At 42.2% G+C, this 15125-nt stretch overlaps 1 protein-coding gene across 3 annotated transcripts in view; it reads right to left on the bottom strand.

Annotated features, from left to right (window-relative positions):
- Window positions 1-15125, bottom strand: part of LOC128685602 (phosphatidylcholine:ceramide cholinephosphotransferase 1) — a 136717-nt gene that overhangs the window by 60816 nt on the left and 60776 nt on the right. The window contains exon 1 of one of the 3 annotated variants that reach the window (XM_070087740.1): window positions 6012-6199. The exons of the other annotated variants lie outside the window; for them this stretch is intronic. Coding sequence (XP_069943841.1) covers window positions 6012-6082 — 71 coding nt within the window. The 5' untranslated portion in view covers window positions 6083-6199. Of the gene's footprint in view, window positions 1-6011; window positions 6200-15125 lie in introns of those variants that run through there. 3 annotated transcript variants of the gene reach the window in all.

Raw genomic sequence — 15125 nt, forward strand, 5'->3', positions numbered from 1 at the left:
AGGAGGAGGTCTTGCTTCTCCAGGAGGAGATTAGGAGGCTGAAGGTCCACCTCAATGGGCCTGGGAGAGAGTGTGAGGTGGTTGGAGATGTGGGGAATGAGGCTTCTAGCAGTGAGGTGCAGTCTGTCTCTCACTGTGAGGAGGCTGTAGGTGGGGAGGTAGCAACGGCTACCAGCAGTGAGGTGCAGCCCAGCACCTGCTACAAGTGGCGAGTTGTTCACAGTAATGGGAGGCGCATCAGAGTAAGGAAAGTTAAGAGTGAAGATCTGAAGGTAGGAAATCGCTTCTCTGTTCTCCAGGATGAATGTACTGCAGTGGCCAGTGAAGGTAAGGGTACTACTGCCCCTGCTAATGAAGGTAAGCGCATTCTTGTGGTTGGTGACTCTCAGGTAAGATATGTTGACCGTGCTTTTTGTAATAGGAATAAGAAGATGAGAGATAGAGTGTGCTTCCCTGGAGCTGGTGTTGGGGACATTGTCAACAGACTGGATAATATCATGTCAGGTAATGGGAACAAGCCCATTATCTGTCTCAGTGCTGGTGGAAATGATATTGGGAAGGGTAGGAGAGAAGAGCTGCTAGATAAGTACAGGTCAGCTATGGATTTCATTAAGTCTAAGGGAGGGATCCCAATCATATGTAGCATCTTGCCTAGAAGGGGAGTAGGAAATGAATGGTTGTCTAGGGCAATTGGTGTAAATTGCTGGCTAGACAGATACTGCAAGGAACTTGCAATCCCATTCATTGACAACTGGAACAACTTTTATGGCAAACATGATATGTATGCAAGGGATGGGGTTCATCTCTCTGGGGCAGGGGTGGTAGCACTTGCAGACTCGATTGAGAAGGCCGTTGGTGAAATGCCTATGATTTTAAACTGATGGAAGATAGAGGTATGGGTGTGTGTGGGAAACAAGCAGGTTGCAACACTAGGGTTGGAAACAGTAAATGTATAAAAGGCATTCAGCATGAAGTTATAAATAAAGACAATAGAACAGGTCAGCAAACAAAGGGGGACAGCAGAGGGCAGCAAGGGACTAGCTCCCTTAAGGTTTACTATACTAATAGCAGGAGTGTTAGAAATAAGATAGATGAGCTAAGATTAATTGCAAGTGCAGGAAACATAGATATTATTGCTATAACAGAGACCTGGCTCAATCTGAAAGATAGAGAGATGCCCTCTGAATGTCACATACAAGGCTATAAATTATTCCACACTGACAGGGTCAACAGGAAAGGTGGTGGAGTAGCGATGTATGTCAGAGACAATTTAAATTGTTGTGTTAGACAAGATATTAAATTAGAAGCGTCAGCCACTGAATCTGTTTGGTTACAGCTTCTCGAGGGCCGAGAAAAACTAATTTTGGGTGTGATTTACAGGGCCCCAAATCTTGATAGGGAGTGCAGTAAACTTCTATGGGACGAAATTCGTAAGGCATCCACATACGAAAATGTTGTGCTAATGGGAGATTTCAACTATAGACAGATTGACTGGAGCAATTTGACAGGAAATTTAGAGTCGGGTGACTTTCTTGATACGATCCAGGATTGTTTTTTAAAACAGTTTGTGACAGAGCCAACTAGGGGAAATAACCTCCTTGACTTGGTTCTTGCCAGTAGGGAAACACTAATTAATAATCTTGAGGTTAATGATGAGCTTGGGGAGAGTGATCACAAATCACTCAGTTTTAACATATCATGGAATTCCCCTAATAATGGCAATCAAGTCTCCGTCCCTGACTTTCGCTTGGCTGATTTCATAGGACTGAAAAATTACTTAGGTGGGCTGAACTGGAATGACCTGACTAGGGGTCAGGTAGGTGGTGATGGTTGCCGATATGATGCTTTCCAGGGCTTAGTTCTAGCTGCTCAGTCAAATTATGTTCCAAATAGGGAAATCAGATCAAACAAAAATGATCCTAAATGGATGAACAATAGATTAAAATATCTGATTGGTCAAAAGAGAGGCATATATAGGCAAATCAAAAGAGGAGAGGGGCAATTAAGAAATCGATATATTCAGTTAAAGAGAGAAATAAAAAAGGGAATTAGAAAAGCAAAAAGAGATTATGAGGTTAAAGTTGCAAGAGAATCGAAGACTAACCCAAAAGGATTCTTTCAGGTATACAGAAGTAAGATCAGGGACAAGATAGGCCCACTCAAAAGTTCCTCGGGTCAGCTCACTGACAGTGATAAGGAAATGTGTAGAATTTTTAACACATACTTCCTCTCAGTTTTTACACAGGAGGATACCAGTGATATTCCAGTAATGATAAATTATGTAGAACAGGACGATAATAAACTGTGCACTATTAGGGTCACAAGTGACATGGTCCTTAGGCAAATAGATAAATTAAAACCTAACAAATCCCCAGGCCCTGATGAACTGTATGCAAGGGTTCTAAAGGAATGTAAAGAGGAGCTTAGCACACCTTTGGCTAATCTTTTCAACATATCACTACAAACTGGCATGGTGCCAGATAAGTGGAAAATGGCAAATGTGATACCTATTTTCAAAACAGGTGACAGGTCCTTAGCTTCGAACTATAGACCAATAAGCCTAACCTCCATAGTGGGAAAATTTATGGAATCAATAATTGCCGAGGCAGTTCGTAGCCACCTTGAAAAGCATAAATTAATCAACGAATCTCAGCATGGTTTTACAAAGGGGCGTTCCTGCCTTACGAATTTATTAACTTTTTTCACTAAGGTATTTGAGGAGGTAGATCATGGTAATGAATATGATATTGTGTATATGGACTTCAGTAAGGCTTTTGACAGGGTCCCACATCAGAGACTATTGAGGAAAATTAAAGCACATGGAATAGGAGGAGAAATTTTTTCCTGGATAGAGGCATGGTTGACAAATAGGCAGCAGAGAGTTTGCATAAATGGGGAGAAATCAGAGTGGGGAAGCGTCACGAGCGGTGTTCCACAGGGGTCAGTGTTGGGCCCCCTGCTGTTCACAATCTACATAAACGACATAGATGAGGGCATAAAGAGCGACATCGGCAAGTTTGCCGATGACACCAAAATAGGCCGTCGAATTCATTCTGACGAGGACATTCGAGCACTCCAGGAAGATTTGAATAGACTGATGCAGTGGTCGGAGAAGTGGCAGATGCAGTTTAATATAGACAAATGCAAAGTTCTAAATGTTGGACAGGACAATAACCATGCCACATATAAACTAAATAATGTAGATCTTAATATTACGGATTGCGAAAAAGATTTAGGAGTTCTGGTTAGCAGTAATCTGAAACCAAGACAACAGTGCATAAGTGTTCGCAATAAAGCTAATAGAATCCTTGGCTTCATATCAAGAAGCATAAATAATAGGAGTCCTCAGGTTGTTCTTCAACTCTATACATCCTTGGTTAGGCCTCATTTAGATTATGCTGCACAGTTTTGGTCACCGTATTACAGAATGGATATAAATTCTCTGGAAAATGTACAAAGGAGGATGACAAAGATGATCCCATGTATCAGAAACCTTCCCTATGAGGATAGACTAAGGGCCCTGAAACTGCACTCTCTAGAAAGACGTAGAATTAGGGGGGATATGATTGAGGTTTATAAGTGGAAGACAGGAATAAATAAAGGGGATGTAAATAGTGTGCTGAAAATATCTAGCCTAGACAGGACTCGCAGCAATGGTTTTAAGTTGGAAAAATTCAGATTCAGGAGGGATATAGGAAAGTACTGGTTTGGTAATAGAGTTGTGGATGAGTGGAACAAACTCCCAAGTACCGTTATAGAGGCCAGAACGTTGTGTAGCTTTAAAAATAGGTTGGATAAATACATGAGTAGATGTGGGTGGGTGTGAGTTAGACCTGATAGCTTGTGCTAACAGGTCGGTTGCCGTGTTCCTCCCTTAAGTCAATGTGACCTGACCTGACTAGGTTGGGTGCATTGGCTTAAGCCGGTAGGGACTTGGACCTGCCTCGCATGGGCCAGTAGGCCTTCTGCAGTGTTCCTTCGTTCTTATGTTCTTATGTTCTTATATAATCATGTATCTCTCCCGCCTGCGTTCCAGGGAATACAGGTTTAGGAACCTCAAGCGCTCCCAGTAATTTAGGTGTTTTATCTCCGTTATGGGCGCCGTGAAGGTTCTCTGTACATTTTCTAGGTCAGCAATTTCACCTGCCTTGAAGGTGCTGTTAGTGTGCAGCAATATTCCAGCCTGGATAGAACAAGTGACCTGAAGAGTGTCATCATGGGCTTGGCCTCCCTAGTTTTGAAGGTTCTCATTATCCATCCTGTCATTTTTCTAGCAGATGCGATTGATACAATGTTATGGTCCTTGAAGGTGAGATCCTCCGACATGATCACTCCCAGGTCTTTGACGTTGGTGTTTCGCTCTATTTTGTGGCCTGTGTACATGTACTTTTTGAAATTATCATCATGTACTGTATATAGTTGTGACTAAGCGCTACAAGTTCCCAGATAGAAAGGCACCGTTAAGCGGACTACCCAGATTATCTGTTCGTCTGCCTCTAATATCAAGAGGTAATTTTGAAACACTGCTTACAACAGCTCCCTGCACATGCATGCCTACGTATGATTTATCTGCCAGTTTATTACTAACTTCGACTATGATGTATTACTAAGCTTCCATTACTAGCAATTATTGGTAGAACTTTTAATAAATGAAGGCTGTGTAAATTAGTTCAACAATATATATATTTTTTTCGGTTAGAGCAGACATTAATACAAACTGAATCAACAAGGTATAAACCAGAAGTTGGCACGTTGCCTACTCGTGATGCAACGTTGTATTAGCAATGTAAAATGTCATTCTCCTATTTAAATGTTCACCTTATGTGCTGCTTAACTTTACCCTTGAACTGGGTGATACTACTATTGGCTGACATGGTTAAACAAGTTAATATAATTTATAGCCTACAAAAGTTTTGTATTTACATTTACTTCCTTGCATATTTAATGAATCTGAATTATATGAATTTAACAAAATTCTGGCTTTGTAGAAGTTTCTCGGTGATTTATAACTATTTGATTTACTTCCATGAGCACATTATCATTCCATAGATTCCCAAGGAGAAAGTCGAGGACTTTGTTTTTAATCGTTTATAATATAGTCCAGAACACTGGTGCACCAGCATGAGGACAGATGTCAAGTAGTCAAAAGGACGCAGTGATGGTCCTGTTCACCTAGCAGCAAATAGGTACCTGGGTGTTAGTCGACTGGTGTGGGTGGCATCCTGGGGGACAAGATTGAGGACCCCAATGGAAATAAGTTTGCCAGTCCTCGATAACGCACTGACTTTCTTGGGTTATCCTGGGTGGCTAACCCTCCGGGGTTAAAAATCCGAACGAAATCTTATCTTATGGTGCATATAGAGCAAGACCGTGGATAAAACAAGTAAAACCAAGGTCTTACTACCAACACCTGCAATGGGTGAAGTTGGCCAGTTACACACCATTATGAACACCTTCCAGTTACCCCACTTCATTTTTTTCACAATAAAAGGCCTTCGGAAGATTCGAAATTTATGTTCACATTAAATATTGCTTAATCACCTATTACACTTAAAAAAAAAAGCAATTATAAACATGGGGGGAGCACTAAAGTGTAAAGATCACGAAACCAGGGGAATGAGAGCTCCCTCTGAATGTTTATACTTTCCGTCAGTAAGTAATGATTAAACTAGTGCAAATAGATTGAATAAAGTTGTCGTTATCTGCAGAAAATTATAGTTTGATTTAAGATTCTGAGATGAGCATCAATCTGAAAGAATAAATTAGTTGCTGAAATCTCAACTCTGGGGTAATCGGCATCACTTGATTTATCAATTCACTAAGCATTAATAACGACACAGAACTAAACGAGTGTGTATATACACATGTTCATTGAGGGAAGTGAATATGTGCACATTTGTGTTTCTTGGCAGACATACAGCGTGTGCGGTAGGCAGGTGTAAACCACAATGTGGTGAGGTTATGGCTGCGTACCAGACCTCCACACATACAACAGCTGCTGCTATTCTTACTGCTTGTTGTAGCTGGCTGGGGTGGACACAGTACTGGAGGAGACTGCTGCAGAAGTTCTCAAGTAACTCATGAATATGGCAGCCACTGCTACAAACACGACACAGTGCCGCCAGCAGCCACCACAAGCTACACACCCCAACACTAACACTCCCTGCACTACACTACCCGAGTCTCGACGTTGCCACCACCTCCTCACTCCTTCCCAACACACCCCCAAACAATATCCCCCCTCTCACCAACCCCTCCCTAACACACTCAGTCTAGTCCCCCTCCCTTCCTATCCAGCACAATCCCTCCTCCCTACCCAACACCACCACTACAACCATCCCCACATACTGAACTGCCACTTCTTTCCACACGCTAACATCAAATTATTCCCTTACTCACTAGCTATTTAACATTTGCTCTAGTTTTACTATGCCATGAGTGTTGTAACTACCAGGTAATTTGGAGTGGCAGTGCCACGGCGGGTGGCAAGAGTCCAGTGGTGAAGACGAATAATAACTAAGTGGTATCTAGCACCTATGTACCCAGAATTCTTGACGTAGTGGGCTTAGCCCTCCACTCATTCATTCCAAACCACCGTCCTCTAGTCAACATCACATCACTATTTTGTGGAAGCGCAAACCCCGTAGGATATCAAATGAATGCCTGGGGAATGGGAGGCATTCAGGTTTGATCCAAGGAAAGGGCGGATAAGTCTACTCGGATCAAGAGTTCCTCACCAAACTACATACACAGAACAATACACGCAAATATAAACCCTCCACTCAAACTTCTCCTCACCAACCTAAACAGGACACATGGCCACAACACAAGACACAGATCTCTTTTTGATATACCTCGTGTCCATATCACACTGTGTAAAAACTCTATGCACATAAAGGGCCCCAAAATATGGAATTCATTACCAGAAGATATTAAAGTAACCCAGTCTGAAAATCAATTTAAGACTCTTCTCAAAAGCCACTTAATCACCCTAGACTAAATGCTAAATACTCAGTACACACATACTCACTTATGTACTCCAACATCATAACTTCAACAATCACTTTGAATCTTTTATCCATTGTTGACAGGAATATAATTCAATCATTGTTTTCACAAAAAACATTTTTGAATATATGAATATATCTTTTGTCTTATACAAATTTTGATTCACTTATAATTAATAATCTACTGTACAACTATGGAATAATTACTGTCCTACTGTACAACTATGTTATAATCCTTAGTGTTAAGTAGTCTGTAAGCCAATAATGTTAAGTTGGCCCATAATGCTAGGCGTAATAGAGGCTGTCTTTGCATTGCAACCCACTATTGTAAATACAAAATCCCAATGTAATGTTTGCAAAGACATTAAATAAATAAATAAATAAACCATGGATAGGCTGTACAGAGAAATAAGTTCCCAAGTAATGTAAGGAAGCGCTAAACCCATGTCATACATTGCATGGGAAATGCGAAGCAATTAAGTTCGATCCAAGGGAGAGGATAAAATACTAACCGAGTAACTTCATAACCACCTATTATAGTACTAATAAATGCATTATTTTGTTTCAACTTATCCCCCCTAAGAATTATTTCTAATTTCATTGTGATCCTACTGAACCTCTTAAGGTATACTAATGAGTTGCCTTCCAAGAGGTGAAACGTTCTCTCGCACCCTTATATGAAAAGGTAATCTAAGTGGCTTGCCAAGTGGAGAGTTAGACTCTGCACTTGTCTGGGTAAGTGGTTAATTGATTGTTCAAGTTAACAATTAAATAAATGGAAAATTATAAGTGGCACTGCCAGGCGCAATTAAAAAGCTCAGTCCTTATCCCTGGTATGACAAGGGAAGGAAAGGTCCAGTTCTGTGGATCACATCATAGTAACTTCCATAAAGGTTTAACAAGTCCAGCCCTGCTGGAATGACATTTCTGAAGCTCAGGCTGACATATTTCATGACATGATATACGAAACTCATCTTGTGATAGAATATAACAGAGAAACGGCTAGCTTTCATTCCCTCTATAAAACTATCATATATAGTAAGGTAGCCACTCACTGTTTCAGTCATATATAGTAGACTATTAGCACAGTGTTCATGTACATACCAACACCGTGTAGTTGTAATGTAGCACAGGGTACATATACAAGCGCATATCATGTACATTGAGTTCATTTTTACTCTTAATTTTTGGGGGACTGAAGTACAGGTCTTGCAATCGACAAAATTCAAATCTACTGTGTTTTTAAATAAAAAAAATCAAATATATCTACTTATTCATCACCTGAGGCTTAAACTGGAGTTCCATGTGTGTGTGTGTGAGCTGCGACACTCCATAGCTTGCATGTTTGTGGAAGCTACAGTAGACATGTTTGTGGAAGCTACAGTAGACATGTTTGTGGAAGCTACAGTAGGCATGCTTGTGGAAGCCACAGTAGGCATGTTTGTGGAAGCTACAGTAGACATGTTTGTGGAAGCTACAGTAGACATGTTTGTGGAAGCTACAATACACATGTTTGTGGAAGCTACAGTAGGCATGCTTGTGGAAGCCACAGTAGACATGTTTGTGGAAGCTACAGTAGACATGTTTGTGGAAGCTACAGTAGACATGTTTGTGGAAGCTACAGTAGACATGTTTGTGGAAGCTACAGTAGACATGTTTGTGGAAGCTACAGTAGGCATGCTTGTGGAAGCCACAGTAGACATGTTTGTGGAAGCTACAGTAGACATGTTTGTGGAAGCTACAGTAGGCATGTTTGTGGAAGCCACAGTAGACATGTTTGTGGAAGCTACAGTAGACATGTTTGTGGAAGCTACAGTAGACATGTTTGTGGAAGCTACAGTAGGCATGTTTGTGTAAGCCACAGTAGGCATGTTTGTGGAAGCTACAGTAGGCATGTTTGTGGAAGCTACAGTAGGCATGTTTGTGGAAGCCACAGTAGGCATGTTTGTGGAAGCTACAGTAGGCATGTTTGTGGAAGCCACAGTAGGCATGTTTGTGGAAGCTACAGTAGACATGTTTGTGGAAGCTACAGTAGGCATGTTTGTGGAAGCTACAGTAGACATGTTTGTGGAAGCTACAGTAGACATGTTTGTGGAAGCTACAGTAGACATGTTTGTGGAAGCTACAGTAGGCATGTTTGTGGAAGCCACAGTAGGCATGTTTGTGGAAGCTACAGTAGGCATGTTTGTGGAAGCCACAGTAGGCATGTTTGTGGAAGCTACAGTAGGCATGTTTGTGGAAGCTACAGTAGGCATGTTTATGGAAGCTACAGTAGGCATGTTTGTGGAAGCTACAGTAGACATGTTTGTGTAAGCCACAGTAGGCATGTTTGTGTAAGCCACAGTAGGCATGTTTGTGGAAGCCACAGTAGGCATGTTTGTGGAAGCTACAGTAGGCATGTTTGTGTAAGCCACAGTAGGCATGTTTGTGGAAGCTACAGTAGGCATGTTTGTGTAAGCCACAGTAGGCATGTTTGTGTAAGCCACAGTAGGCATGTTTGTGGAAGCTACAGTAGGCATGTTTGTGGAAGCTACAGTAGGCATATTTGTGTAAGCCACAGCAGGCATGTTTGTGGAAGCTACAGTAGGCATGTTTGTGGAAGCTACAGTAGGCATGTTTGTGGAAGCCACAGTAGGCATATTTGTGGAAGGTACAGTAGACATGTTTGTGTAAGCCACAGTAGGGATGTTTGTGGAAGCTACAGTAGACATGTTTGTGTAAGCCACAGTAGGCATATTTGTGTAAGCCACAGTAGGCATGTTTGTGTAAGCCACAGTAGGCATGTTTGTGGAAGCTACAGTAGGCATATTTGTGGAAGCTACAGTAGGCATGTTTGTGTAAGCCACAGTAGGCATGTTTGTGTAAGCCACATTAGGCATGTTTGTGTAAGCCACAGTAGGCATGTTTGTGGAAGCTACAGTAGGCATGTTTGTGTAAGCCACAGTAGGCATGTTTGTGTAAGCCACAGTAGGCATGTTTGTGGAAGCTACAGTAGGCATGTTTGTGGAAGCTACAGTAGGCATATTTGTGTAAGCCACAGCAGGCATGTTTGTGGAAGCTACAGTAGGCATGTTTGTGGAAGCTACAGTAGGCATGTTTGTGGAAGCCACAGTAGGCATATTTGTGGAAGGTACAGTAGACATGTTTGTGTAAGCCACAGTAGGGATGTTTGTGGAAGCTACAGTAGACATGTTTGTGTAAGCCACAGTAGGCATATTTGTGTAAGCCACAGTAGGCATGTTTGTATAAGCCACAGTAGGCATGTTTGTGGAAGCTACAGTAGGCATATTTGTGGAAGCTACAGTAGGCATGTTTGTGTAAGCCACAGTAGGCATGTTTGTGTAAGCCACATTAGGCATGTTTGTGTAAGCCACAGTAGGCATGTTTGTGGAAGCCACAGTAGGCATGTTTGTGGAAGCTACAGTAGGCATGTTTGTGTAAGCCACAGTAGGCATGTTTGTGGAAGCTACAGTAGGCATGTTTGTGGAAGCTACAGTAGGCATGTTTGTGTAAGCCACAGTAGGCATGTTTGTGGAAGCTACAGTAGGCATGTTTGTGTAAGCCACAGTAGGCATGTTTGTGTAAGCCACAGTAGGCATGTTTGTGGAAGCCACAGTAGACATGTTTGTGTAAGCCACAGTAGGCATGTTTGTGGAAGCCACAGTAGACATGTTTGTGGAAGCCACAGTAGGCATGTTTGTGGAAGCTACAGTAGGCATGTTTGTGGAAGCTACAGTAGGCATGTTTGTGGAAGCTACAGTAGGCATGTTTGTGGAAGCTACAGTAGGCATGTTTGTGGAAGCTACAGTAGGCATGATTGTGGAAGCTACAGTAGGCATGTTTGTGGAAGCTACAGTAGGCATGATTGTGGAAGCTACAGTAGGCATGTTTGTTGAAGCCACAGTAGGCATATTTGTGGAAGCTACAGTAGGCATGCTTGTGGAAGCTACAGTAGGCATGTTTGTGGAAGCTACAGTTTACCTGGAGTTTACCTGGAGAGAGTTTCGGGGGTCAACGCCCCCGCGGCCCGGTCTGTGACCAGGCCTCCTGGTGGATCAGCGCCTGATCAACCAGGCTGTTGCTGCTGGCTGCACGCAAACCAACGTACGAGCCACAGCCCGGCTGATCAGGAACTGCCTTTAGGTGCTTGTCCAGTGCCAGCTTGAAGACTGCCAGGGGTCTGTTGGTAATCCCCCTTATGTGTGCTGGGAGGCAGTTGAACAGTCTCGGTCCCCTGACACTTATTGTATGGTCTCTTAACGTGCTAGTGACACCCCTGCTTTTCATTGGGGGGATGGTGCATCGTCTGCCAAGTATTTTGCTTTCGTAGTGAGTGATTTTCGTGTGCAAGTTCGGTACTAGTCCCTCTAGGATTTTCCAGGTGTATATAATCATGTATCTCTCCCTCCTGCGTTCCAGGGAATACAGGTTTAGAAACCTCAAGCGCTCCCAGTAATTGAGGTGTTTTATCTCCGTTATGCGCGCCGTGAAAGTTCTCTGTACATTTTCTAGGTCGGCAATTTCACCTGCCTTGAAAGGTGCTGTTAGAGTGCAGCAATATTCCAGCCTAGATAGAACAAGTGACCTGAAGAGTGTCATCATGGGCTTGGCCTCCCTAGTTTTGAAGGTTCTCATTATCCATCCTGTCATTTTTCTAGCAGATGCGATTGATACAATGTTATGGTCCTTGAAGGTGAGATCCTCCGACATAATCACTCCCAGGTCTTTGACGTTGGTGTTTCGCTCTATTTTGTGGCCAGAATTTGTTTTGTACTCTGATGAAGATTTAATTTCCTCATGTTTACCATATCTGAGTAATTGAAATTTCTCATCGTTGAACTTCATATTGTTTTCTGCAGCCCACTGAAAGATTTGGTTGATGTCCGCCTGGAGCCTTGCAGTGTCTGCAATGGAAGACACTGTCATGCAGATTCGGGTGTCATCTGCAAAGGAAGACACGGTGCTGTGGCTGACATCCTTGTCTATGTCGGATATGAGGATGAGGAACAAGATGGGAGCTAGTACTGTGCCTTGTGGAACAGAGCTTTTCACCGTAGCTGCCTCGGACTTTACTCTGTTGACGACTACTCTCTGTGTTCTGTTAGTGAGGAAATTATAGATCCATCGACCAACTACAGTAGGCATGTTTGTGTAAGCCACAGTAGGCATGTTTGTGGAAGCTACAGTAGACATGTTTGTGGAAGCCACAGTAGGCATGTTTGTGGAAGCTACAGTAGGCATGTTTGTGGAAGCTACAGTAGGCATGCTTGTGGAAGCTACAGTAGGCATGTTTGTGGAAGCTACAGTAGGCATGTTTGTGGAAGCCACAGTAGGCATGTTTGTGGAAGCTACAAGAGGGAGAGAGACCCATGTCAAAGTGATTTCATTAGAGCTGTAACAATCTATTTCTATCTAGCTACGACAATAAAAAAAAGACACAAGTTGAAGAACAAGCTTTTAATGTGACACTGTTTCACTCTGTGTAGAACTTTTATCAAGTCTTGATTAAGTTCCACACAGAGCGACGTAAAAATGTTCTGCTCTTTGTATCTATGCCTTGGTACCTGTCAGCAGTATGTCATCTCGTCTAGCTAGTGCAGTAGAGGTCGGACAACGTATTCACTGTTTCGCAACATTTTCAACAGTTTTGAGCTAAACAGGATCTTCGTTTTGACAAACACCTATTTATTTCGAGCAGCGGATTTTCTTGTGAGCAAACTGTGGCCAGCTATAGTGGTACATTCTTGTGCGCCAGCTATAGTCATTATGCCTCTTCCCAGCTGTAGACTCTCGGTAAACCACAGTGGACTCAAGGTTTTATTCCCGAAGCGGAATTAGTTTAAACCCTTACGAAAAAACTCTTTCGTTGCAAGCAAATGTTAAGAAAGATTTACGGCTGTGTGGTTTTTATCACGTCTCTACGTTATCTGTTGTTCGTCGAGCGAGAGACTGACGCAGGATTTCCTGAAGTTGGTTTCATGGTGTATATATAAAAAAAAAAAAATAAAATGTAACGATGGCTCATGCATGTTGTAAATTTGTGGTCTTTTCTCACCCTCCCCAATTTACTTAAACTTGTTTCGATTAACCTCCAGTAGCCACTTGTTCAACCACCCCAATGGCTTTTCCAAATCTTCCTCCTTCCAATATCCGGTCTTTATCGTCTCCCATTTTTATTGTTATTAGGTTTACGTTACTGACTTGTAGGATTCAATCCTCTCCGACAGATAACTACATATAACAAGAATAATAAGCATCGTAGTGATGATCCTTGTAGTATCCCACTTACTACACCTTCCAACTCGTGTGATGGTCGTCTCACTATGGCTCTCGCGAGCCTGTTACCAGCCCGGCCTGATGCAGAATTTTCCTTCCTTGGCCACTAGATCTTGTATATATTGGGGTTTCCTGCTCCACTTCTAGGTAGGTTACCAAGGGAAACTCGTGTGCTCGTTTATAAGGATGAGAATTTTAGGCCAAAGGCAGGGCGATGGGATTGGCATTACTGAACCCGACACTTAGCTAACATACGTGTAAATTTTACCATATTCCTAGTAATGACCCTCGTATTGTAGATAGTCTTAATGACCTTGGTGTAGTAGATAGTCTTTTTAGTATAATAATATGATGTTATCTTCATTGTAGAATAATAAGAAAATATTATAACCTTTATATTATAATAATAAGGTAAAAGGACCCCAATGGAAATAAGTCACTCTGTCTAACTTTTTTGGGTTATCGTAGGTTCTCTACACATATGCTGCTATGTATGATAATTCTATGTAACTGTATTTGTGTATACCTGAATAAACTTACTTACTTACTTACTCACACGTAAGATAGGGAATACACACAGAAAATATCACGCTAAGCAGTTTACTTTACGTGTAGCAGTGAATTAAAACACAAAGATCATCTCCAGCTGCAGCACATTGCTGTGGGTAATGACGGAAACGAACATCATAGAATAATGTCGGGAGTTAGATAACATTCACTCTACGGCAACACATCACCATGTCCATCATTGTCACGCAATGTGAGAAATGTGCAGATTTTATCACTGGTGTTCCAAGAGGCACCCTACTGACAGATTAGGATACCTAAAATAAACCTATATATACGTCAATATATATAGGCTTATTTTAAGTATCCTACTCAAATATAAAATAAAACAAAAATTAATGTGGGTATACTGTATATGACAACCAAGGCCCACGGAAACATAAACAACGATGAGAACGTTCAGAAATTGATTCTAGATAATACGTTCGAAAACGTGCGGTGTAAGACGAGAATGGGTTGTAGGTGGGCAAGCCTGGCTTGGCTTTCCTTCTGCACCGCACATAAGAAGCCTAGCTCCGAGGCCATCAAAATCAGCACCATCATAACCTTCCTGACGCCTCGCAACAGGAAGTGAGAAGCTTCAAGGAACCGCCAACCACACGTCTAGGCTACACGGTGATGTAGCCAGACACTTAGTTACAGCAAGCTACACGTTTAGGCTACACATTGATATAGGGAGACAGCTACAACTAACCACAGGTCTAGGCTACACGGTGATGTAACCAGACATTTAGTTACAGCCAACTACAGGTCTAGGCTACACAATGATTTAGCCAGACAGCTGCAGCAAGCGGTGATCCGGAAACAACTGTAATTAAGGATTAAGAATTTAGTGATCCAAAGGTACCTGGTTGAGACTTTTCGAGGAATAGCTAAATACTCTTACTTATGAGTTACTTAACTGACTGTTAATTAGGGGTCAGTCATCCACCAAGAGAAATGGCAGCCGTCCCACATTCTTAAACTTCTGGTGAACATTTCCTCGACAAGGGCTGTAAATCACAAGTACTTACCGTGATGGTGATACCTGGTTCCATTACCAGGATAAGTGATCCAACACACCTAATCACTGGATCAGCGGAACTTAACCGAGGTATGGGGGTGAATACACGACCCATGATTTGATATTTTGACAGGCTCCAGAGCTTAGGGATCCCTCTACTAGCCCTATTACCAATACTTACACTCAATCTGGTCCCTACCTCTCTAGCACAAATTATGAATTGCAGTCTATTAATGAACAAGGTAAGGAAGACTTCAACTGCTCCCCAGGTG

This window comes from Cherax quadricarinatus, chromosome 23 (assembly GCF_038502225.1).
Source record: "Cherax quadricarinatus isolate ZL_2023a chromosome 23, ASM3850222v1, whole genome shotgun sequence".
NCBI lineage: Eukaryota > Metazoa > Arthropoda > Malacostraca > Decapoda > Parastacidae > Cherax > Cherax quadricarinatus.